Here is a 24334-nt window from a genome sequence, read left to right as displayed (position 1 = left end):
GAAAAATCATACGGAATTAGGCAACTGAGTCTCTCAATCCCCGTAAAGATCTTTTAAAAGATACAAAAACTACTTATTTAACACAAATATTTCGTTTTTAATGACCAACATGTACAGAAAAATCACACGGAATTAGGCAACTGAGTCTCTCAATCCCCGTAAAGATCTTTTAAAAGATACAAAAACTACTTATTTAACACTAAAATTTCGTTTTTAATGACCAACAAGTAAAGAAAAATCACACGGAATTAGGCAACTGAGTCTCTCAATCCCAGTAAAGCTCTTTTAAAAGATACAAAAACTACTTATTAAACACAAAAATTTCATTTTTAATGACTACCAAGTAAAGAAAATTCACACGGAATTAGGCAACTGAGTCTCTCAATCCCCATAAAACTCTGTTAAAAGATACAAAAACTACTTATTTAACACAAAAATCTCTTTTTTAATGACCAACAAGTAAAGAAAAATCACACGAAATTAGGCTGTTGAGTCTCTCAATCCCCGTAAAGCTCTTTTAAAAGATACAAAAACTACTTATTTAACACAAAAATTTCGTTTTTAATGACCATCAAGTAAGGAAAAATCACACGGAATTAGGCAACGGAGTCTCTCATTCCCCGTAAAGATCTTTTAAAAGATAAAAAAAATAATTATATAAAACAAGAATTTAGATTTTAATGACCAACAAGAAAAGAAAAAACACAAGGAATAAGGCTACTGAGTCCCTCAAACCGTGTAAAGATTTTTTAAAAGACACAAAAACTAATTATTTAACACAAAATTTTCGTTTTTAACGACCAATAAGTAAAGAAACATCACACGGACTTAGGCAACTGAGTCTCTCAATCCCCATAATGATCTTTTAAAAGATACAAAAACTAATTATTAAACACAACAATATAGTTTTTAATGACAATCAAGTACAAACAAATCACACGGCATTATGCAACTGAATCACTCACTCCCATTAAAGCTCTTTTAAAATATACAAAATCTACTAATTTAACCCAAAAATTTCGTTTTTAATTACCATCCAGTAAAAAAAATCACAAAGAATTAGGAAACTGAGTCTCTCTATCCCCGTAAAGTTCTTTTAAAAGATACAAAACTACTTATTTAAAACAAAAATTTCGTTTTTAATGAACATAAAGTAAATAAAAATCACACGGAATTAGGCAACTGAGTCTCTCAATCCCCGTAAAGCTCTTTTAAAAAGATACAAAAACTACTTATTTAACACAAAAATTTCGTTTTTAATGAGCACCAAGTAATCAAACATCACACGGAATTAGGCAAATGAGTCTCTCAATCCCCTTAAAGCACTATTAAAAGTTTGAATCAATAATTAATGAACAAACTTATTTATATTTTTATTTCCAGCTTGTAAAGAAAAATAACTCTTTTTGAGGCAACTTACTCTCTCAATCCCATTAAGTTTCTTTTAAAAGATACAAAACAAATAATTTAACATAAAAATTTCGTTTTTTATTACCACCAAGTAAAGAAAAATCACCCGGAATTAGGCAACTGAGTCTCTCAACCCCCGTAAAGCTCTTTTAAAAGATACAAAAACTACTTATTTAACACAAACATTTCGTTTTTAATGACCAACAAGTAACGAAAAATCTCACGGAATTAGGCAACTGAGTCTCTCAATCCTCTTAAAGCTCTTTTAAAAGATACAAAAACTACTTATTTAACACCAACATTTCGCTTTTAATGACCATCAAGTAAAGAAAAATCACTCGGAATTAGGCAACGGAGTCTCTCAACCTCCGTAAAGATCTTTTAAAAGATACAAAAACTTCTTATTTAACACAAAGAACTCCAACGTAACTGAACCATTGTAAAAGTGAAACCCTGTACAACTGAACCTCCGTGCTACTCGACCCTATTTAACTAATCCCCGTGTAACTGAACCCGCATGTAACTGAACCCTCGTGCAACTCAACTCCCTCAAAACACTTTTTAGTCATTTTTTGTTATTTTTTTTTTATTTCTGAACTATTTAAAATTGACAACACTGTTAAAACCAGATCCCTTTTCAGTCATTTCTTGTTAAAATTATCCCATTGCTAATTACCCCTTTTTTTTCTCCACCTTCAAATGTTAATTTAGTCATTGACCAGTTAAAACTAAGATTTAAATTGAGCAATCTGCAAAGTGCTATGGACTTCATGTAAAAAATACCAGTTTACCAACTTTCTCTAATCGACTGACACACAAAAAATCAATGTCATAATAAAAAAAAAACATGTCTGCATGATATTTCAAATTGTTATAGCTTCTATAGAAATGATACCTCTTTGCAAATGACCCTGGTAACCTAATTACTTGAAAACCTACACACATATCCATGCCTCAGGCGTAGGTTTGCGTGTAGGTTTTCAAGTAATTGGGCGCTTACTACTGGTTTTAAGCTCCTATCTACAAAAATTCGGAATTTTCCATTTTTTGCCAGAAGAAAGATTACGGATGCGTGTTTATTAGGTTTTTTTTTTTTTTTTTTTTTTTCCAGGGGTGATCGACCCAGTGGTCCTGGAATATCGTGGGAGGGCTCATTGGAACGGAAATTAAAAGTTCTAGTGCCTTTTTTAAGTGACAAAAAAATGGAGGGCAACTAGGCCCCCTCCCACGCTCATGTTTTTCCCAAAGTCTCCTGATCAAAATTTTGAGATAGCCATTTTGTTCACCATGGTCGAAAATATTATAACTATGTCTTTTAGGATGACTTAATCCCTCGAAGCCTCCGAGGGAGGGCTGAAAGTTATGAACTTTACCCAATGTTAGTAGAATGCTTATAATGAATTTGCTTCGCCCAATAGCAATTCCCATGCTATTTGCTTGGCCCAATAGCAATTCCCGTGTTATTTGCTTGCGTGTATAGGAATTCCCATGTTATTTGCTTGCCTGTATAGGAATTCCCATGTTATTTGCTTGCAGCTATAGGACCATGTTATTTGCTTGCGTGTATAGGAATTCCCATGTTATTTGCTTGCGTGTATAGGAATTCCCATGTTATTTGCTTGCCAGTATAGGAATTCCCATGTTAATTGCTTGAAGCTATAGGACCATGTTATTTGCTTGCGTGTATAGGAATTCCCATGTTATTTGCTTGCGTGTATAGGAATTCCCATGTTATTTGCTTGCGTGTATAGGAATTCCCATGTTATATGCTTGCCTGTATAGGAACTCCCATGTTATTTGCTTGCAGCTATAGGACCATGGTATTTGCTTGCGTGTATAGGAATTCCCATGTTATTTGCTTGCAGTTGTAGGACCATGTTATTTTCTTGCGTGTATAGGAATTCCCATGTTATTTGCTTGCGTGTATAGGAATTCCCATGTTATTTGCTTGCCTGTATAGGAATTCCCATGTTATTTGCTTGCAGCTATAGGACCATGTTATTTGCTTGCGTGTATAGGCATTCCCATGTTATTTGCTTGCGTGTATAGGAATTCCCATGTTCTTTGCTTGCGTGTATAGGAATTCCCATGTAATTTGCTTGCGTGTATAGGAATTCCCATGTTATTTGCTTGCAGCTATAGGACCATGTTATTCGCTTGCCAGTATAGGAATTCCCATGTTATTTGCTTGCAGCTATAGGACCATGTTATTTGCTTGCGTGTATAGGAATTCCCATGTTATTTGTTTGCCTGTATAGGAATTCCCATGTTATCTGCTTGGAATTCCCATGCTATTTTAAAGGATTATGTTCCCTCCCATTCTATTTTAAGGGCTTATGTCCCCTTCCCTGCTATTCTAAGGGTTTATGTTCTCTTCCATGCCATTTTAAGGGCTTATGTTCCCTCCCATGCTGATTTAAGGGCTTATGTTCCCTCCCATGCTATTCTAAGGGTTTATGTTCTCTTCCATGCTATTCTATAGCGCTATGTTCCTTCCATTGTTATTCTACGGGACCTCTACACCTTTTCAAAGAGAGTGAGTATTAAGAATTGTTTGACCTGCAAATTGCCAAAAAAATTACGTTTTGAGGAGATTACATTCCTTGGCACCTTTTCATGTTGTCAATCAGATGGGTTTTGAAAGCACAGTATGTACATGTGTGTAGGCTTTGTTATTTAAAAAATTGGACGCTACAATCAGAATTCTTTGATTGACATTTGCAAAAAAGGGTCTAGCATTTGCAAATTTGATCCTATTAAGGTGGAAAAAAAGATTTTAGCATTTGCGAATACTTCAGAGCCGACTTGCTAGCGAAAAACCGTGTGATTGACTTGAAATAAAAAATTTTAACAAGAAATGGCTGAAAAGTGTTTTGGGGGAGATGGGATGATTGTGTACTGTATAATACACAAGTGATGTTTGGACAGTGTTGTCAATTTAAAATAGTTTAACGTTATACTATACGAAGAAGTAAAACGAATTTTTTTGTTAAATAAGTAGTTCTTTTATCTTTTAAAAGAGCTTTATGGGGTTTGAGAGACTCGGTTGCCTGATTCCGTGTGGTTTTTCTTTACTTAGTGCTCATTTAAAACGAAATTTTTGTGTTAAATAAGTAGTTGTTGTATCTGTTAAAAGCTCATTAGTTTATAAGACGGATCGTGAAAATCCCAAGGTTTTGTGTACCAAGAATGGACCGGAGGTAGCCTCCCCTACATACACGAATGGATATCGCTAGGATATTTTAAGACGGGCTTTGTTATTTAAAAAATTGGGTGCTACAATCAGAATTGTTTGATTGGCATTTGCAAAAAAGAGGTGTAATGAATTTGTGAATTGGAGCGTAGGTTTGACATCACCAGGCAGGTGCTAGGGAAATTTTTTGTTGGTGGGGGGTTTGAAAAGGTAATAATGGGTAAACGACAGTAGTTAATAAGACAGATTGTGAAAATCCCAAGGTTTTGTGTACCAAGAATGGACCAGAGGTAGCCTCCCCTACATACACGAATGGATATCGCTAGAATATTTTAAGACGGGCTTTGTTATTTAAAAAATCGGATGCTACAATCAGAATTGTTTGATTGGCATTTGGAAAAAAAGGGGTAATGAATTTGTGAATTGGAGTGTAGGTTTGACATCACCAGCCACGTACAAGGGAATTTTTTTGTTGGTGGGGGGCTTAAAAAGGCAAAAATGGGTGAACTACATTAGTTTATAAGACGGATCGTGAAAATCCCAAGGTTTTGTGTACCAACAATGGACCGGAAACAACTTCAACCGTGCCCAGCTCCCCGCGATCAGAAATTAAATTATAAAAAAGTTTCTTCAACTGAAAGTAAGGAGCAACATCAAAACTTAAACGGGCAGAAATAGAGGCTGTTTCCAAAGGTTTAGGATTCATTAACTTTAATGTTGCCAGTCAAAAGCTATGAGCTTGAAAAAATTGCCTGATTATCGAAAAATGGAGAAACACCCTCCAAAAGTCGACAAGAATGGGATTGTCTTGAGGGAGGAATTTTCCATGGAAGAGGGGGAGGGTATTTTTACGTGAAAACAACTTCAACCGTGCCCAGCCCCCCGCGATCAGAAATTAAATTATAAAAAAGTTTCTTCAACTGAAAGTAAGGAGCAACATCAAAATTTAAACGGGCAGAAATAGAGGCTGTTTCCAAAGATTTAGGATTCATTAACTTTAGTGTTGCCAGTCGAAAGCTATGAGTTTGAGAAAATTGCCTGATTATCGAAAAATGAAGAAAACACCCTCCAAAAGTCGACAGGAATGGAATTGTCTTGAGGGGGAATTTTCCATGGAAGAGGGGGAGGTAATTTTTACGTGAAAACAACTTCAACCGTGCCCAGCCCTCTGTGCATGTGTCGTCGCTATGTGTGTGTCGTCTCTGTGTATGTGTGTATGTGTGTCGTCTCTGTGTGTGCGTCTGTGTCGTCTCTGTGCATGTGTCCTCGCTATGTGTGTGTGTGTGTGTGTATCAGCATAAATTCCACTATTTAATGCCTGTCGGCACTATTTAGTGCCGACACACACACACATAGCGAGGACACATGCACAGAGACGACACACACACACACAGACACACACACAGAGACGACACACACACACACACACACACACATACACAGAGACGACACACACATAGCGACGACACATGCACAGAGAGGACACACACACAGAGACGACGCATACACAAAGTGACGACTTACACACTAAAGTTAATGAATCCTAAATCTTTAGAAACAGCCTCTATTTCTGCCCGTTTAAGTTTTGATGTTGCTCCTTACTTTCAGTTGAAGAAACTTTTTTATAATTTAATTTCTGATTGCGGGGCACGGTTGAAGTTGTTTTCATGTAAAAATACCCTTCCCCTCTTCCATGGAAAATCCCCCCCCCCTCACCCTTCCTGTCGACTTTTGGAGGGTGTTTCCCCATTTTTCGATAATCAGGCAATTTTCACAAGCTCATAGCTTTTGACTGACAACACTAAAGTTAATGAATTCTAAATCTTTGGAAACAGCCTCTATTTCTGACCGTCTAAGTTTTGATGTTGCTCCTTACTTTCAGTTGAAGAAAATTTTTTTATAATTTAATTTCTGATTGCGGGCCATGGTTGAAGTTGTGTTTTCATGTAAAAATACCATTCCCCTCTTCCATGGAAAATTCCCCCCTCAAGACAATACCATTCCTGTCGACTTTTGGAGGGTGTTTCCCCATTTTTCGATAATCAGACAATTTTCTCAAGTTCATAGCTTTTGACTGGAAACACTAAAGTTAATGAATCCTAAATCTTTGGAAACAACCTCTATTTCTGCCCGTTTAAGTTTTGATAAAAAAAAAATAGCGTAAGCCATGCTGAATGTACTTTCGAAAACCCATCTGGTCGAATATATGTTTGTTATCGTTAACAATTTCCAAAGATGTAAGAAAATTATGGAAAATACAATTCTCTGGTTCAAATCTGAACTTTTAGTCTATTTTCGGATCGAAAAATAAAACTATTTCTATAAAATCTGAGCTAATAAGGGTTTTTGGCCGTAAACTCTAGTTTCTTGGAATAAAATTATGGAAAATACAATTGTCTGGTTCAAATCTGAAACTCTAGTCTATTTTCTGATCGGAAAATAAAACTATTTCTATAAAATCTGAGCTAATAAGGGTTTTTGGCCGTAAACTATAGTTTTTTGTAAGAAAATTATAGAAAATACAATACTCTGGTACAGGTGTGAAACTTAAGTCTATTTTTGGATTGAAAAATAAAACTATATCCGTAAAATCTGAACTAATAATTCAATATTTTTTTTTTCATAAAAACAGACTTAAGTTTCACACCTGTACCAGAGAATTGTATTTTCCATAATTTTCTTACAAAAAAAAACAACTAGAGTTTACGGTCAAAACCCTTATTAGCTGAGATTTTACGGAAATAGTTTATTTTTATAGGTTTCAGACAACACACGCCAATGAGAGATTAATAACCATCCCCCCCCCAAAAAAAAACACTTTTAAGCCATTTCATGTTAAAAATGCGGGGGGCTGGGCACGGTTGAAGTTGTTTTCACGTAAAAATACCCTCCCCCTCTTCCATGGAAAATTCCCCCCTCAAGACAATTCCATTCCTGTCGACTTTTGGAGGGAGTTTTCGTCATTTTTCGATAATCAGGTAATTTTCTCAAACTCTTAGCTTTCGACTGGCAACACTAAAGTTAATGAATCCTAAATATTTGTAAACAGCCTCTATTTTTGCCTGTTTAAGTTTTGATGTTGCTCCTTACTTTCAATTGAAAAAACTTTTTTATAATATAATTTCAAATCGTAGGGATCTGGGCACGGTTGAAATTGTTTTCACTTAAAAATACCCTCCCCCTCAGCCCTGCGCATTTCCCCTCGCAAGACAATCCCCGTCCTGTCGACTATTGGAGGGTGTTTTTTTCATTTTTCGATAATCAGGCAATTTTCTCAAACTCATAGCTTTTGACTGGCAACACTAAAGTTAATGAATCCTAAATCTTTGGAAACAGCCTCTATTTTTGCTTGTTTAAGTTTTGATGTTGCTCCTTACTTTCAGTTGAAGAAACTTTTTTATAATTTAATTTCTGATCTGGGGGCTGGGCACGGTTGAAGTTGTTTTCACGTAAAAATACCCTCCCCCTCATCCATGGAAAAGTCCCCCGTCAAGACAATCCCGTTCCTGTCGACTTTTGGACGGTGTTTCTCCATTTTTCGATAATCAGGCAATTTTCTCAAGCTCATAGCTTTTGACTGGCAACATTATAGTTAATGAATCCTAAATCTTTGGAAAAAGCCTCTATTTCTGCCCGTTTAAGTTTTGATTTTGCTCCTTACTTTCAGTTGAAGAAACTTTTTTATGATTTAATTTCTTATTGTGTGGGGCTGGGCACAGTTGAAGTTTTTTACGGTCCATTACTGGTACACAAAAACTTTGGGATTTACACGATCAGTCTTATAAACCCGTGAAGTTCACCCATGTTTACATTTTTAAGTCCCCCACCATCACAAAAATTCCCTCGCACGTGCCTGGTGATATCAAACCTACACTCCAATTCACAAATTCATTACCCCTTTTTTTGCAAATCCTAATCAAACGATTCTGATTGTAGCATCCAATTTTTGAAATAACAAAGCCGTCTTAAAATATTCTAGCTATATCCATTCTTGCATGTATGTATGTGGAGGCTACCTCTGGTCCATTTTTGGTACACAAAACCTTGGGATTTTCACGATCTGTCTTATAAACTAATGTAGTTCACCCATTTTTACCTTTTTAAAACCCCCACCAACAAAAAATTTCCCTCGCACGTGCCTGGTGATGTCAAACCTACACTCCAATTCACAAATTCATTACCCCTTTTTTTTGCAAATGCCAATCAAACAATTCTGATTGTAGCATCCAATTTTTTAAATAACACAGCCCGTCTAAAAATATTCTAGCGATATCCATTCGTGTATGTAGGGGAGGCTACCTCCGGTCCATTCTTGGTACACAAAAGCTTGTGATTTTCACGAACCGTCTTATAAACTAATGTAGTTCACCCATTATTACCTTTTTAAGCCCCCCCCCCACCAACAAAAAATTTCCCTCGCACGTGCCAGGTGATGTCAATCCTACACTCCAATTCACAAATCTATTACTACCCCTTTTTTTCAAATGCCAATCAAAGAGTTCTGATTTTGGCGTCCAATTTTTTAAATAACAGAGCCTCCGTCTTTGAATATTCTAGCGATATCCATTCGTGTATGTAAGGAAGGCTACCTCCGGTCCATTCTTGGTACACAAAACCTTGGGATTTTCACGATCCGTCTTATGAACTAATGAGCTTTTAACAATACAAGAACTAATTATTTAACACAAAAATTTCGTTTTAAATGAGCACTAAGTAAAGAAAAACCACACGGAATCAGGCAACCGAGTCTCTCAAACCCCGTAAACCTCTTTGAAAAGGTACAATAACTACTTATTTAACAAAAAAAATCGTTTTACTTCTTCGTATAGTATAACGTTAAACTATTTTAAATTGACAACACTGTCCAAACATCACTTGTGTATTATACAGTACACCATTATCCCATCTCCCCCAAAACACTTTTCAGCCATTTCTTGTTAAAAATTTTTATTTCAAGTCAATCACACGGGTTTTTCGCTAGCAAGTCGGCTCTGAAGTATTCGCAAATGCTAAACTCTTTTTTTCCACCTTAATAGGATCAAATTTGCAAATGCTAAACCCTTTCTTTTTTGCAAATGTCAATCAAAGAATTCTGATTGTAGCGTCCAATTTTTTAAATAATAAAGCCTACACACATGTACACACTGTGCTTTCAAAACCCATCTGATTGAAAACATGAAAAGGTGCCAAGGAACGTAATCTCCTCAAAACTTAATTTTTTTGGCAATTTGCACGTCAAACAATTCTTAATACTCACTCTCTTTGAAAAGGTGTAGAGGTCCCGTAGAATAACAATGGAAGGAACATAGCGCTATAGAATAGCATGGAAGAGAACATAAACCCTTAGAATAGCATGGGAGGGAACATAAGCCCTTAAAACAGCTGGGAGGGAACATAAGCCCTTAAAATGGCATGGAAGAGAACATAAACCCTTAGAATAGCAGGGGAGGGAACATAAGCCCTTAAAATAGCATGGGAGGGAACACAATCCTTTAAAATAGCATGGGAATTCCTATACAAGTAAGCAAATAACATGGTCCTATAGCTGCAAGCAGATAACATGGGAATTCCTATACAGGCAAACAAATAACCTGGGAATTCCTATATACGCAAGAAAATAACCTGGTCCTACAGCCGCAAGCAAATAACATGGGACTTCCTATACACGCAAGCAAATAACATGGTCCTATAGCTGCAACCAAATAACATGGGAATTCCTATACAAGTAACAAAATATCATGGTCATAGAACTGCAAGCAAATAACATGGGACTTCCTATGCAGGCAAGCAAATAACATGGGAATTCTTATTCGCGCAAGCAAATAACATGGGAATTCCTATACACGCAAGCAAATAACATGGTCCTATAGCTGCAACCAAATAACATGGGAATTCCTATACACGCAAGCAACTAACATGGTCATAAAGCTGTAAGCAAATAACATGGGAATTCCTATAGCTGCAAGCAAATAACATGGGAATTCCTATACACGCAAGCAAATAACATGGAAATTCCTATACACGCAAGCAAATAACATGGGAATTCCTATTCACGCAAGCAAATAACAAGGTCCTATAGCTGCAAGCAAATGACATGGAAATTCCTATACAGGCAAGCAAATAACATGGGAATTCCTGTACACGCAAGCAAATAACATGGTCCTATAGCTGCAAGCAAATAACACGGGAATTCCTATACAGGCAAGCAAATAATATGGGAATTCCTATACACGCAAGCAAATAACACGGGAATTGCTATTGGGCCAAGCAAATAGCATGGGAATTGCTATTGGGCCAAGCAAATTCATTATAAGCATTCTACTAATGTTAACATATAGTATTGGTTTTTGGGAAGTTTACAGACGTTTTCCGGGGGATTTTTTTCGGTTTGTGGGGGTGGTGGGGGGTTCGGGGTTTATTTGGGATGATCTTTTCATGAAGGAAGTTTTCATGGGGAAAGGGACATTGCTATGAAGGGGGCGCCGGATTTTCCATCATTATTTAAAACATAAATCAGAAATTAAATATAAAAAAACAAGTTTTTCAACTGAAAGTAAGGAGCAACATCAAAACTTAAAACGAACAAAAAATATTAGCTATATCATTGGGTTCTCCTTCTAGTCAATACTTCGTTCATTAAGCCAAAGATTTTATAGTACTTTCACAAGAGCTATTTATTCTAATTAACGGACTTTGTGATTAAGGGGTAATTTTTAAAGAATTGGAAAAAATTCGAACTTTAGCTTAAAGAGCAAGGTATTGACTAGGGTTACGTAAGTTAATTTGTAAATTACGTCAGAACCAAATTTAGAGACAGCCATTTAGCAAAAGAAGAGAAAAATTTTTTTTGCAAATTTTGTTTACTTATTCAATGACGGTGAGCCAAAATAAAAGCTGCATTAACTAAAAAACGATCAGAAATTAAATAAAAAAAAACAAGTTTTTTAAACTGAAAGTAAGGAGCGACATTAAAAATTAAAACGAACAGAAATTATTCCATATATGAAAGGGGCTGTCCCTCCTCAACGCCTCGCTCTTTACGCAAAAGTTTGACTCTTTCTCACAACTTACTTTTTTTAAACAAAAAAAAACGTTAGCGTAAAGAGCGAGGTACTGAGGAGGGGACAGCCCCTTTCATATACAGAATGATTTCTATTCGTTTTAAATTTTAATGTCGCTCCTCACTTTCAGTTAAAAAAACTTGTTTTTTATTATTTAATATGGAAACAATGGGCAAAGTTCATAACTTGCAGCCCTTCTCCCGGGGACTGTGGGGACTTAATTCGTCCTCAAAGACATAGTTATTAGATTTTTCGAGTATGCTGAACAAAATGGCTATCTCAAAACTTTGATCCGGTGACTTCGGGTAAAATGAGCGTGGGAGGGGGCCTAGTTGCCCTCTAATTTTTTTGGTCACTTAAAAAGGGGACTAGAATTTTAATTTCCGTTCGAATGAGCCCCCTTGGGACATTCTAGGACCACTGAGTCAATACGATCACCCCTGGAGAAAACATACAAAAAAAAACCAACAAAAAACAAATAAAGACGCATCCGTGGTCTTTCTTCTGGCAAAAAATACAAAATTCCACATTTTAGCAGATTGGAGCTTGAAACCTCTACAGCAGGGTTCTCTGATACGCTGAATCTGATGGTGTGATTTTCATTAAGATTCTATGACTTTTAGGGGGTGGTTACCCTTGTTTTCGAAAATAAAGAAAAATTTTTCAGGCTCGTTGGATGGGTAAGACTAAGCTTGATGAACCTTATATTTATAAAATCAGCATAAAAATTCGATTCTTTTGATGTATCTATTGGTATCAAAATTTCGTTTTTTAGAGTTTCGGTTACTATTGAGCCGGGTCGCTCCTTACTTACAGTTCGTTACCACGAACTGGTTGATCTGTTAGGTTCCAACGTTTTTGCCAGCTACAGAGTTTAGATTATACGTTCTTTACAGCACGGCCTAGTGGATAAAACAGTGTCTTCATTGTGACATTTTCAGGCAAAGTCTTTTTTTAGTTTCGTTCCGTTTTTTAGAGTTTCGGTTACTATTGAGCCGGGTCGCTCCTTACTTACAGTTCGTTACCACGAACTGGTTGATCTGTTAGGTTCCAACGTTTTTGCCAGCTACAGAGTTTATATTATACCTTCTTTACAGGAAGGCCTAGTGGATAAAGCAGTGTCTTCATTGTGACATTTTCAGGCAAAGTCGCTCCTACTTTTTTTTTTTTGGCAGTTCCGGTCTCCATTGATGGTTCCTAATGTAAAAAAGGCAGATCAGGCGGATTTGAAATGTATTTTTGTCAGGAAAAGTCAAATCTAGTGATCAGAAAGATGTTTTCAATCGGCCGACTTCTCCTGAAAATGCCATAATCAAGACACGGCTTAACAGAGTATGAACCAAATACAAAAAGTGTAAAGATGGACTTGGTTCAACTTTGGGTCATTCGAAACTTGATTTCATGTAGTAAGTTTAAATTGAATGATAAGAATAGTAAAAAGAAAAAAAAATCTACACAGTACCGGATTTTCGAAAGATTCATTTGAAAGGATGGACGTTGACTTAATTTAAAGTGATTATACATTAAAATTGGAAAAAAATATTATGCATGACTGTGACAACTACTCGTTTGACTACTGCCCATGATGAACAGAGAATACATAGTTTGGAAATACTGGGAAAGGGAAAAACAATGCAATAACTACAGCAACGACATTAACAAAATAGTACTTACTCAATTAATTAGATAGAACCTAGGCTATGAAGTTCTATGTCCTTCCGATGGTCCTATATCATTCAACATTGGTTAAGCTCAGCAAAACTCAATCCAACAAAAAAGCTCAAGCAAAGTTAGACCTAAGTAAAAATCAGCCTGACATAACCCAACCCAATTAAATCAAACCAAGCAAAATTCAGACCATGAAAAATTTAACCCGTGAAGTTTCAGCCACCACAAAATTTAGTTATTAAAACAGGTTAAACTCAATCCAAAATGGGTTTGACCCAGGAAAAATTAATCAGCTCAGCGCTAGAAAATCGACCACTCAAAGATAATCTTTGCGCTTTAGAGCTACATAAACTGCAATTCGTTCTTTTACAGATAGAAGGTTCTTGAAATATTCATCTATTTGTAGAAGCTAACAATATTGTCGGTTAGTTTCAAATGTTCGATGGGTTTACAAGACTTCTTTGATTTTTTCTTTTCTTTGTATGAAACTCCTTGCTTCGTTAAAACCGCGCTTAATAGAGCATAATAATCACACTTATTCAAGTAGCTATTCCAACTAATTAAATTAATTTAATTTCAATAAGCTCTGTTGAGCGTGGGGCCAATTCTAGTCAATTTTGAATCAAGTCTACACACAGGGGGGATAGGGAAGCCACTCCTACCCACAGAGGTATAACTCTCTCAGACTCGAATCTCAGAGGACTTTCAAAGCTGTGAATGATTTTAAAATAGGAAATGTGTATTTTTCAGCCAAATGTTTCAAACTTCCTTGAGGGTCTTAGTCAGGAGAGGAATCTCCCCCCCCCGCCATCTCCTGTGAGCAAGCATGATTCAACATTATGCCAAGTCGTGTATTTATTTCAATAGCTGTGCAGCCCTTTTCTGTGAGGGAACGATTTTCGGGACACTTGGCCCCCTTTGCTGTTTGATTACGAGATCTATCAGGAATCAAAATTTCCCATCAGCATTGCCATCACTATCATCACCGTTTTTATAATCATCAACTTCATTACCGGAGTTAGGAATCATCATTAGCATTATTGCCATCTTTACTGACATTATTTCCGCTGGCATTAACGGTAGCTTATCGCTGCTTATTTAATATCTTGCATTTCCACGTTAGTGAACCAAATTTAATACTTGCACTCTCGCGTTTGGTACAAATATTGGCCCTTGTTTTTCTTATCATTTCCTGCATATTTCTTTCTTTTTCTGAGATCCAAACAATAACCCCTCAAATCAGTAATCCGCCTTAAACCTTCTCAACCGTAAAACAAATGGATTCTTCTAGAATTATATATTCCATGAATGTTTCCTATTAATGAATTTTAAAGATGGCGCTGTTAGTTGATTCTTTTGCTCAAAAGTATGTGATGCACGAAGTGCTACAAAAATGAATTAATTTTGGAAAACGTAGCTGGACCGTATATCTGCAAAAAAGATGACCAAAGATGACCTCATCAAGGCCGAAAAAAGTTAGGAAAATTGTAATTTGCTGATGAGTGACACTCCGTTGGTGATTCTTCTTGAATCTATAATGCTGCTTTCAGGTGTATTTTCAGAAATTGTGCATGCTCAAGATTTATTGCATGGGGATCTTAAAAGTAGGATTGTTTGACAAAATAGGACTTAAAAAATGGAAAAATTAAGTTTAGTTTTTCAAGAGGGTTTTCTAGGGCAACTTTTTGTCCTAACATCGAAATAACATCGTTTTTTAGCACCCTCAGTTTTGTGTGATGATTTTTGAAGTTTTTCTTGGCGGAATTTATGTTGCTTCAGACAAGTAAAAACAAATATTACGCAAAGCAACAAGCTTCAAACAACTGCTGTGCCAAAGTTATGGAAGATGGAAAAAGTATGACTGAAATTTGGGAATCAGGGTATTGATATTGCGTCAGAAAAAATAGTATTTTTACATTTAACACCGTCATTGTTGGCCAGTGCAGCGTACGAAGTGTAACTATAAACCAGCATTGTACTCTTTATCATGTACTAACAGTAGAACCCGTCTTAAGTCAGACATAGAAAAAAATCCTAGCGTACACTTTTGGTAAAACTGAGAAAGTAACATGTTGTCCTCTCCCTCGACTCAAAATTCCAATTATCTTTACCCCTACCCCTCCCCCCGGAAAAAAAACTTTCTGAAAGTTTTGACGCGATCCACCAATAGTGAGACAAAACTGGATAGACTCACCAAAAGTGCATATAAAATTCGTCGATATTTAAATTAAACCCCTGACTGTATGTTTAATGGAAAATACTCGCTTAGCCTCAGGTACCATTGTATAATCTCACGCAATTGCTTTCGGAACAGAGTATTAGTCATTGGGTGAATATTATGGAAACTTACAAATTGTTTAGGTAAAGATGCAATGATAATGTTTAATTTCAGACAGTATCTCGCGAAAAGGTGGACTCCAAGGTGGTTGATGGTCATGTTGTCCCTGGTGCCGTCATCTTCACTAGAGCCAGCATTCCTGGACGTCCAATCAAGACCCTGACTTTCGGTGATAATATTAAAGTTACCCTTGCTATGAATAATGACTCAATCCCAGGAAGCCCTAGTGGATACCAACGTAAGATTTTTTTTTTTTAAGGGTTAAAATACTACTAGATGAATACAGGCCTGACTCTTATTTTGAATGCCATGGCTCAAAAAGAGTTATGGTTACAAGACATACTTTTGCAAAAAAAAGTAGAAAAGCAGAAAGTGAAAAAGGGTTTTGGTTTATTTTTTTTTATACATAGTAACATGCAGTTTGTTGTACAAAGAACGTTTTTTCTTTAAAATAAAAGATACAACAACAACGATTTTAATGGCAAAAGCTCAGTTTTATAACTAATTCTCTGTTAACGAAAGAAGGCGGATCATGTTTTCTGAAAAACAAAACTCCCTGGTATCTTGAGAACCACTGGAAATGAATTGGACCAATCGATGCTGAGTTTCAGAATATAGGTCAGAAATCTCATTTTGACTCGTTTTTAGATCATGTTTGTTTTGAGATGGGGGGGGGGCTATAACGCTTTATATCGCATATACTTATTTAGATATGCTTATAACAGTTAACGTTCAACTTTTATTCCTAGAGTAATGGTTGGTAGTGTAAACTGGGATCTCAGAAAAGAAAACTGCAAGAATTAAGACAAAAAGTGCTTAATGGGGCAAACTACATTCGAGATTAAGGTTTTTGTTAAATCGAGTAACAAAATGAAAACAAAACCCTTAAAAAGTTTGGTCCTCGATCAAACGCTTCGCCATAATATATTTACGGTGTTTGACACCTTTCATATTAGTGAAAGCATATTGTGAAAGAAAGCTTACTAAATTTACTCAAGTAATGGTATTGTCAATAAATCGAGAAGGAACACAATGCTTTTTCAGTTTTGAAAATCTGTTTGTGTTGAAAGAAGGATATTAGCGTTGAAGAAAATCATAAACAATGAGGGGTAACATAGATTCTTTCTAGAAATTTCTACTAAAAGCTTCTCATGGGAATTGTCTACACAATAATTATCTTAGAATCCATGAAGTAACTGGTCTTGCATATGATTAAGCATATAAAAAAAACGGCAATATGGTAGATACTAGCTTGGAAGATCTTATAGAACCTTACAGAATCGTGTCTAAAACGAAAGTTTGTGTCTATTCCTGTCATAAATATAGAGAAGTATATAACTTTATTCAATAATAATTTAAACCATAAAAGTAACTGGTGAAGTAATTGGTCTTGCATATGATTAAGCATATAAAAAACGGCTATATGGTAGATACTAGCTGGGAAGATCTAATAGAACCTTACAGAATCGTGTCTAAAACGAAAGTTTTTGTCTATTCCTGTCATAAATATAGATAAGTATATAACTTTATCCAATAATAATTTAAACCATAAAACCAAAGGCATCACACCTTCCTCCGCAGAAAATTTTTTAGCCGGGAATGCAGGGGATTGTGAAAATAAAGTTTTCAAGTATTTTGCTGGTAGTAACTGCATAGTTTTGATTCATTTTGTGATTGAATAAACAGTTATTTTCAAATCTAGGTAAACAAAGCACCATTAAAACTTGGTACGAACCTTACAACCAATCTTGTAGATGCGAGGGTTACCTAACCTAACCCCACTTTTTTAATGCTTTAAGAGTGAATACTCTAATACAAGAGCAATGTGACAACAACTTTTAATTTCTATCACAATGCTTTAAGATAGAAAGGGCTTATTCACGCGCGTGGTGCTCTTTGCTTTCAATTGGAAAAACTTGTCTTTTTTGTATGTCTGTTCGTTTTTTTCCTATATTATAATAAGACTTATCACAAATGAGGATCAATTGCACCCTCGACCTCCTGCTCTTTCTCTTCATACAGCAAAAGTTTCATCTTTGCGTAAAGAGTGACGGGTTAAAGGAATGACAGTGCCTTTATATATAGAATTTTTGTGAGTTTTTTTAATTTGAATATCGCGCTTTAATTTCATCTAAAATTATCTTGAATCTTGTTCTTAGGGGACATCCACCCATTAACACCCATTTTTTTTTACACAAAAAACTAAATAAGAAGGATAATTTATAAAAAAAAATACAAATAGGAAGAATGAATCACCCCGCAGCACGAATATCGCCATAGCCATATACTCGTAAACGTTTAATCGAATATAGCCATATAAACGTTTAAAATGTTGAATAAATATTACTTAAAAGCACAAATTATATCCCTAACCAAGCTTTCAACGATAACTCATGTTTTTAGGAAAGTCGAAGGGAAAGGGGAGTTAAGAGGGTGAAAAAGTAAAGGTTGAAATGTAAAAAATGTTAAAAGAAAGAAGAGAGTAAAGAAACAATTCGTAAATATAGATCGAAATGAAAAGAAGAAATTATTTCCTTCTTGGCGTCCTTGCTGACTTTTGTGTATTCTACTACAGTTTTTTTTCTTCTTTTTCCTGTGTGCATGGGCGCCCATAAGGGGGCAGGGGGGTTCCAGACCCCCCCCCCCCCTGGCTGAATCACGCCGTCTTATTGTTTTATTTTTGTCTTGAGATTTCTATTATTCAGCATTGGAAGTGCGAATTAGGCCATGTAAGCCCCCCCCTAAAATTCAGCTTATGGGTGCCCATGCCTGTGTGTTCTTTCTTTGCTTTTTCTTTTTTTTCTTTGTGAGTTCTTTTTGCTTGTGCTTCTAAATATGAACATAGGGTTTTGTTCGAATAACTGAATCACCTTTCTAAATCGTTGAGTATTTTCAATCTTTATCACAATTTTCTCTAAACTCTATTGGGTGATAACTTCAAAAATCTAAATCAATTTCGTATCCCGCTTTACTAAAAAAGACAAACGTCCCAAGTATCATTATTTTTCACTATTCACATGACTTAACTTTGACTTTTAACTATTCACATTCATAAGCATATTTCTTATAGTTAAGGATTGATACTAAAAGTAAGAATTTGATTAACTATGAAACGCTATTTTTTGTGCAATCTAAATCTCCGCTAAATAAATTTGCTGTGCTAAAACACAAGTAAACGCTAAACGAGCCGAGTGTTTTTGTCCACCAAATGATTAGCTCATTAGAATCGAAACTAGCAAAATATTGTCTGATTTTTCTCAATTGTTTGTTTTATTGAATTATTCAACTTGGTTTCTTAGCTACTCGTGTTCTATCGAGTAGAGGTAGCTTAGCCGAGGCAGAGCCCATATAATCTGAAGAATTTCGGTCACCCACTCGTCTGCAAGTCCTTGCCGTCCTGAAAGTCCTGTGTCGGTCATCAATTTTTGGATCATTTTTTCGTGTCCAATTACCTTCAAATGGCTCACAGAAATGCTAGACTATCTGAATGACCCTTATTACATGCCTATCTGCCTTAATTCTGTTTTTATCTTTAAAATCTTTTTAGCTTCAGTTCAGAGCAACACTCGCTCCGGTGACTATAACCATCCCAAAGGAGTTGTCATCTCATCAATTGTAAAAGCCAATATTCCGGTTAAAAACGGTGTCGTACATTTGATAGAAAAACCCTTGGTTGTGATTGACAAAGATATGGTGAACTTTCTGAAGGTAAGTCAATAGTATGTACAAACATATATATATATATGTATCCTAAAACTATGTCCTAAGAGTTATAAAGGGGAATCGGCTGGAGTTTTTTACCAATTACTTTGTATATATATATATATATATATATATATTGTCTTGATTTTATTATTTAAAAATGGACAGACAAAAACGGGTTCCATTGTAACTGAACCACCGTGTAACTGAACCCCAAGCAACTGAACCACTGTAACTGAACCACCGTGTAACTGGACCCCAAGCAACTGAACCACTGTAAATGAACCACCGTGCAGCTGAACCACCTTGCAACTGAACCACCGTGCAATTGAACCACCGTGCAACTGAACCACCATGCAACTGAACCCCCGTGCAACTGAAAAAAAAAGAAACCCAAAACGAACAGAAATTAAAACAAACGATCATAGAAAACATGGGGGTTTTGGGGAAAACAAAAAAAAGGGCTATAGAGTTACATGTTGAACCCCCGTTCTAACAAACCCCCATTTAACTCAAGCCTCCTTTAACCCAATCCTCATCTAAATCAAATCCTGAACCTAAGTCAAGGACTAAAAATAAGTTTGAACTAAGGCCAATTAAACGCTCAAAATCTATTTATCGCTTCATTTGCGGTTTCTAACTTGTATTACTCATCAGTGTAGCCCCTAAACACTCTAAATTGAATGAACCTTTCCAGATTGGGCCTATCGCCAAAAGTATGGCCCGATAAAGTGTTTATTTTGGTTTAATTGCAAACTTTGAACTTTTCATTAGATCGAAGTCCCCCGCCCACAACTTATCCTGAAAGGTCTAATTTATTAATGGAAGCCGTTCTTGAGATATTGCTGTTTAACCCTTTTGAGAATGTGCATAATCATAGTCAATTTGATTCAGTTCAATATCCGCCGAAATATTCCTTGAGAGCTTCACCTTAATACCTTTAGCTTGCGTAGTAGCAGTAGTAGAATTAGTAGCAGTATGCACATAACACCTTTTATTTTCTTCAACATTTTTTTAACACACCAAACTGTCCCTAGGACGTTGTTGATGCACCCTTTTGACAACCTGTATACAGATGACGTGATGTGATTCAGTTCACCTTCCACCCTCAATATTCCCTAAAAATTTAACCTTCATACCGTTCATTACCGTTAGGTAAAGCTGTAATGGTAGTCCCAGCAATAGTATTAGTAGTAGTATTAATAGTAAGTATTAAAAATTCATTCATTCATTCATTCAGTATTAGTAGTAGTATTAATAGTAATAGTGCTAGTTCTAGTAGCAGCAGTAGCATTAACATATTGCCTTTTGGTTAGCTGAAGATTCCTCTCATCAAGTTCTAGAACCTTCAACTTAATACAATTAGCTGTTGCTACCCCATTTCCGATATATCCTTTTGATAACCTATATGTTCATGTAGTTCCTTTATTTTCATCTTAATACTTTTAGCTTACAAGTGGTTGCAATAGAAGTAGCAGTCGAACTAGTAGTAGTAGTATTTGTTGTAGTAGCTGCAGTAGTAAATATAATTAAAATAGTAATAGCAGTAGCGTGCACAGGGCCGGATTTAAATCTCTGACGCTTAAGAACCAAGCGTTTTTGCCGCTCCGTTTTTGCAAGATTTTCGGGGTTATTTCCAAAAATTCGGGGCTAATGGAAGCAATTAACAGAACGCAACTGATGAGCGAAAAGGGCTAATGGAAGCAATTAACAGAACACAACTGATGAGTGAAAAGTGATGAAAGAGAGGGGTAATACCGAACTCTCAGCACTCTTTAAGCACTCTCTGAAAGTTCCAACTTATTACACAAATCCCTTTTTGAGATACGCCTTTTTGAAAATCTGCATGCACATAGTTTCTTTTGATTTAGTTCAAGTTCCCCCTCAAATACCCCATTCTGTCAAATTTTCAACTTGATATGCATAGCCTTAATAATGCTAGTTTAATAGTGTAGAGGTCGTAGTAGAAGCAGTGGTAGTAATAATAGTGTTGAATAAGTAGTAGTAGCAACAGTAGTAGCAGCAGTATTAATAGCAGTAGTAGCAGGTATATGCCCCAGAAGTTTCATCTTGATACGCTAAGCCATTCCAAAAAAAATTGCTAATACACCTGTATCAGCAATCTGTATGTTATTGCAAGTTACCAATCGTTAAAATTTAAGGTTATTATAGAAGGGATGGTCGTAAAAACTTTGAAGGAGGCTCATTAAATTGAAAATTGAAAGTTCAAGTTCAATTTTGAAGATCAAGGGTATTCAGAGGACAATCAGCCTTTCCCTCTTAACCGACACCCCCCCCCCCCTAATCCATCCGATCATAATAAAAATAAAAATTTGTTCAAAAATAGTCTAAAGCTCAAATAACCATGCCTTTGGGGTTAGCAACCCCACCAGCAGCATCTAGGGAAACGGCTGTAAGTTAAGCTAGTTGCTCATTGCTAACACATAAATTTTATGTAGAAAAAAATTGTGTTTATAAAATTTGGGGGGGGGGTGCTCATTCTATTGAAAATCAAAATTTCCAGTATACTTTTTCAGAGTTAGAAGTGATTGCAGGGTTTCCACCCCACCCTATTTTTTCCTAAAATACATCCTATCTAAATTTTGAGACGGTCATCATAGGCAGCGCAATCGTGCTGCCTAAGTGAAGAACGATGTTGGTGCAATGTATTATTATTTTTATTTATTTTTTTTTTTTTTTTTGGTTTCCAAACCAGGGCAATTCGTATCGAAGGAGTTGTCGTAGAAACTTCGAAAAGGGCTCATTCGATTGAAAATTGCAGTTGCTAGTGCCCTTTTTGATAGTCGAAAGTGATTGTAGGGTAACTAGCCCCCCCCCCCACACGCTCATTATTCCCCAAACACATCCAATCAAAATTTTGAGATAGCCATTTTGTTCAGCGTAGTTGATTTCCAGATAGAAAATATGTTTTTGAGGAGGACACTCCCCCACAACCCTCAGGGTAAGGGTTTTAAGTTATGCCCTGGGGGCATCTAAGAAGGATGTTGGCACAATGTATTATTTATTATTTTTTTCTTTAGAGCAGGGCACTTCGTATAGAAGGAGTTGTCGTAGAAACTTCGAAAAGGTCTCATTCAATTGGAAATTGGAGTGGCTTGTGCCCTTTTTAATAGTCGAAAGTGATTGGAAGGCAACTAACACCCCTTCAACGCCCACCATTCCCCGAAACACATCCAATCAAAGTTTTGAGATAGCCATTTTGTTCAGCGTAGTTGATTTTCAGATAGAAATTATGTTTTTGAGGAGGACACTCTCCCACAGCCTTCAGGGCAAGGGCTGTAAGTTATGCCCTGGGAGCATATGAGGTTTTTATAGAAGGCATTGTCGTCGAAACTTCAGAAAAGACTCATTCGATTGAAAATTCAAAGGGCTAGTGCCCTTTTTAATAGTTGAAAGTGATTGGAGGGCAACTAACCCCCCCTCTCACGCCCACCTTTTCCCCAAACACATCCAATCAAAGTTTTGAGATAGCCATTTTGTTTAACGTAGTTGTAAGTTCTGGAAATTAGGTCTTTGAGGTTGACACCCCCCCCCACAGCCCTCAGGGCAAGGGTTGTATGTTATGCCCTGGAGGCATATAAGGTTTTTAATAAAATCCGTTGTCGTAGAAACTTAGAAAAGGGTTCATTCGATTAGAAATTGAAAGGGCTAGTACCCTTTTTAATAGTCGAAAGTGATTGGAAGGCAACTAACATCCCTTCCACGCCCATCATTTCTCCAAACACATCCAATCAAAATTTTGAGATAGCCATTTTATTCTACGCAGTTTAAAGTTCAGGAAATTATACATTTGAGCAGGACACTCCCCCCACAGTCTTCAGGTCAAGGGTCGTAAGTTATGCCCTGGGGGCATATAAGTTTTTATTGAAATCTTTGTCGTAGAAACTTTAAAAAGGGCTCATTTGATTGGCAATTAAAAGGTCAAGTGCCCTTTTTAATAATCGAAAGTGGTTTGAGGGCAACTAACCCCCTCTCACGCCCACGTTTTCCCCAAACACATCCAATCAAAATTTTTAAATATCTATTTTGATGAGCGTAGTTGATTTCCAGATAAAAATATATTTTTGGAGAGGCTCCACCGCCCCAACCCTTGGGGCAAGGGTTGTAGGATACCTAGGGACATGTACCTATGCCTACTGGTATATAGGGTTTTTATAGAACGTGACGTCGTATAAATCATAAAAACAGCTCATTTTATTAGAAATTGAAATGGAGCATACCCTTTTTAATAGTCGAAAGTTATTGGAAGGCAACTAACACCTCTTACACGCTCAAAATTTCCCCAAACATATCCAATGAAAATTTTGAGATAGCCATTTTGTTCCACGCAGTTTAAAGTTCTGGAAATTATACCTTTGAGCAGGACACTCCTCCCACAGTGTAGTTGATTTCCAGATAGAAATTATGTTTTTGAGGAGGACACTTCCCTACTCCCCCACAGCGTAGTTGATTTACAGATAGAAGTTATGTTTTTGAGGAGGACACTCCCCCACAGTCTTCAGGGCAAGGGTTGTAAGTTATGCCCTGGGGGCATATAAGTTTCTATTGAAATCTTTGTTGTAGAATATTTAAAAAGGGCTCATTCGATTGGAAATTCGAGGGTCTAGTGCCCTTTTTAATAGTCGAAACTGATTTGAGGGCAACTAACCCCCTCTCACGCCCACCTTTTCCCCAAACACATCCAATCAAAATTTTTAAATAGCTATTTTGTTCAGCGTATTTGATTTCCAGATAGAAATTATGTTTTAAGGAGGACACTGCCCCACATCCCTCAGGGCAAGGGTCGTAAGTTATGCCCTGGGGGCATATAAGGTTTTTATAGAACGCGTTGTCTTAGAAACTTCAAAAAGGGCTCTTTCGATTGGAAATTGAAATGGCTAGTGCCCTTTTTAATAGTCGAAAGTGATTGGAAGGCAACTAACACCTTATCCACGCCCACCA

General features: G+C 36.4%; 1 protein-coding gene across 1 annotated transcript in view; it reads left to right on the top strand.

Moving 5' to 3' along the window:
* The window catches only part of Fas1 (fasciclin 1 Fas1 domain-containing), a 168031-nt gene that overhangs the window by 73275 nt on the left and 70422 nt on the right, over nucleotides 1–24334 (top strand). The window contains exons 6-7 of the mRNA XM_089107228.1: nucleotides 15725–15908; nucleotides 19218–19378. Coding sequence (XP_088963354.1) covers nucleotides 15725–15908; nucleotides 19218–19378 — 345 coding nt within the window. The remainder of the gene's footprint in view (nucleotides 1–15724; nucleotides 15909–19217; nucleotides 19379–24334) is intronic.

Source organism: Artemia sp. Qi Xiang Cuo, chromosome 21 (assembly GCF_049724085.1).
Source record: "Artemia sp. Qi Xiang Cuo chromosome 21, ASM4972408v1, whole genome shotgun sequence".
Lineage (NCBI taxonomy): Eukaryota > Metazoa > Arthropoda > Branchiopoda > Anostraca > Artemiidae > Artemia > Artemia sp. Qi Xiang Cuo.
This window is presented reverse-complemented; position numbering and strand designations above follow the sequence as displayed.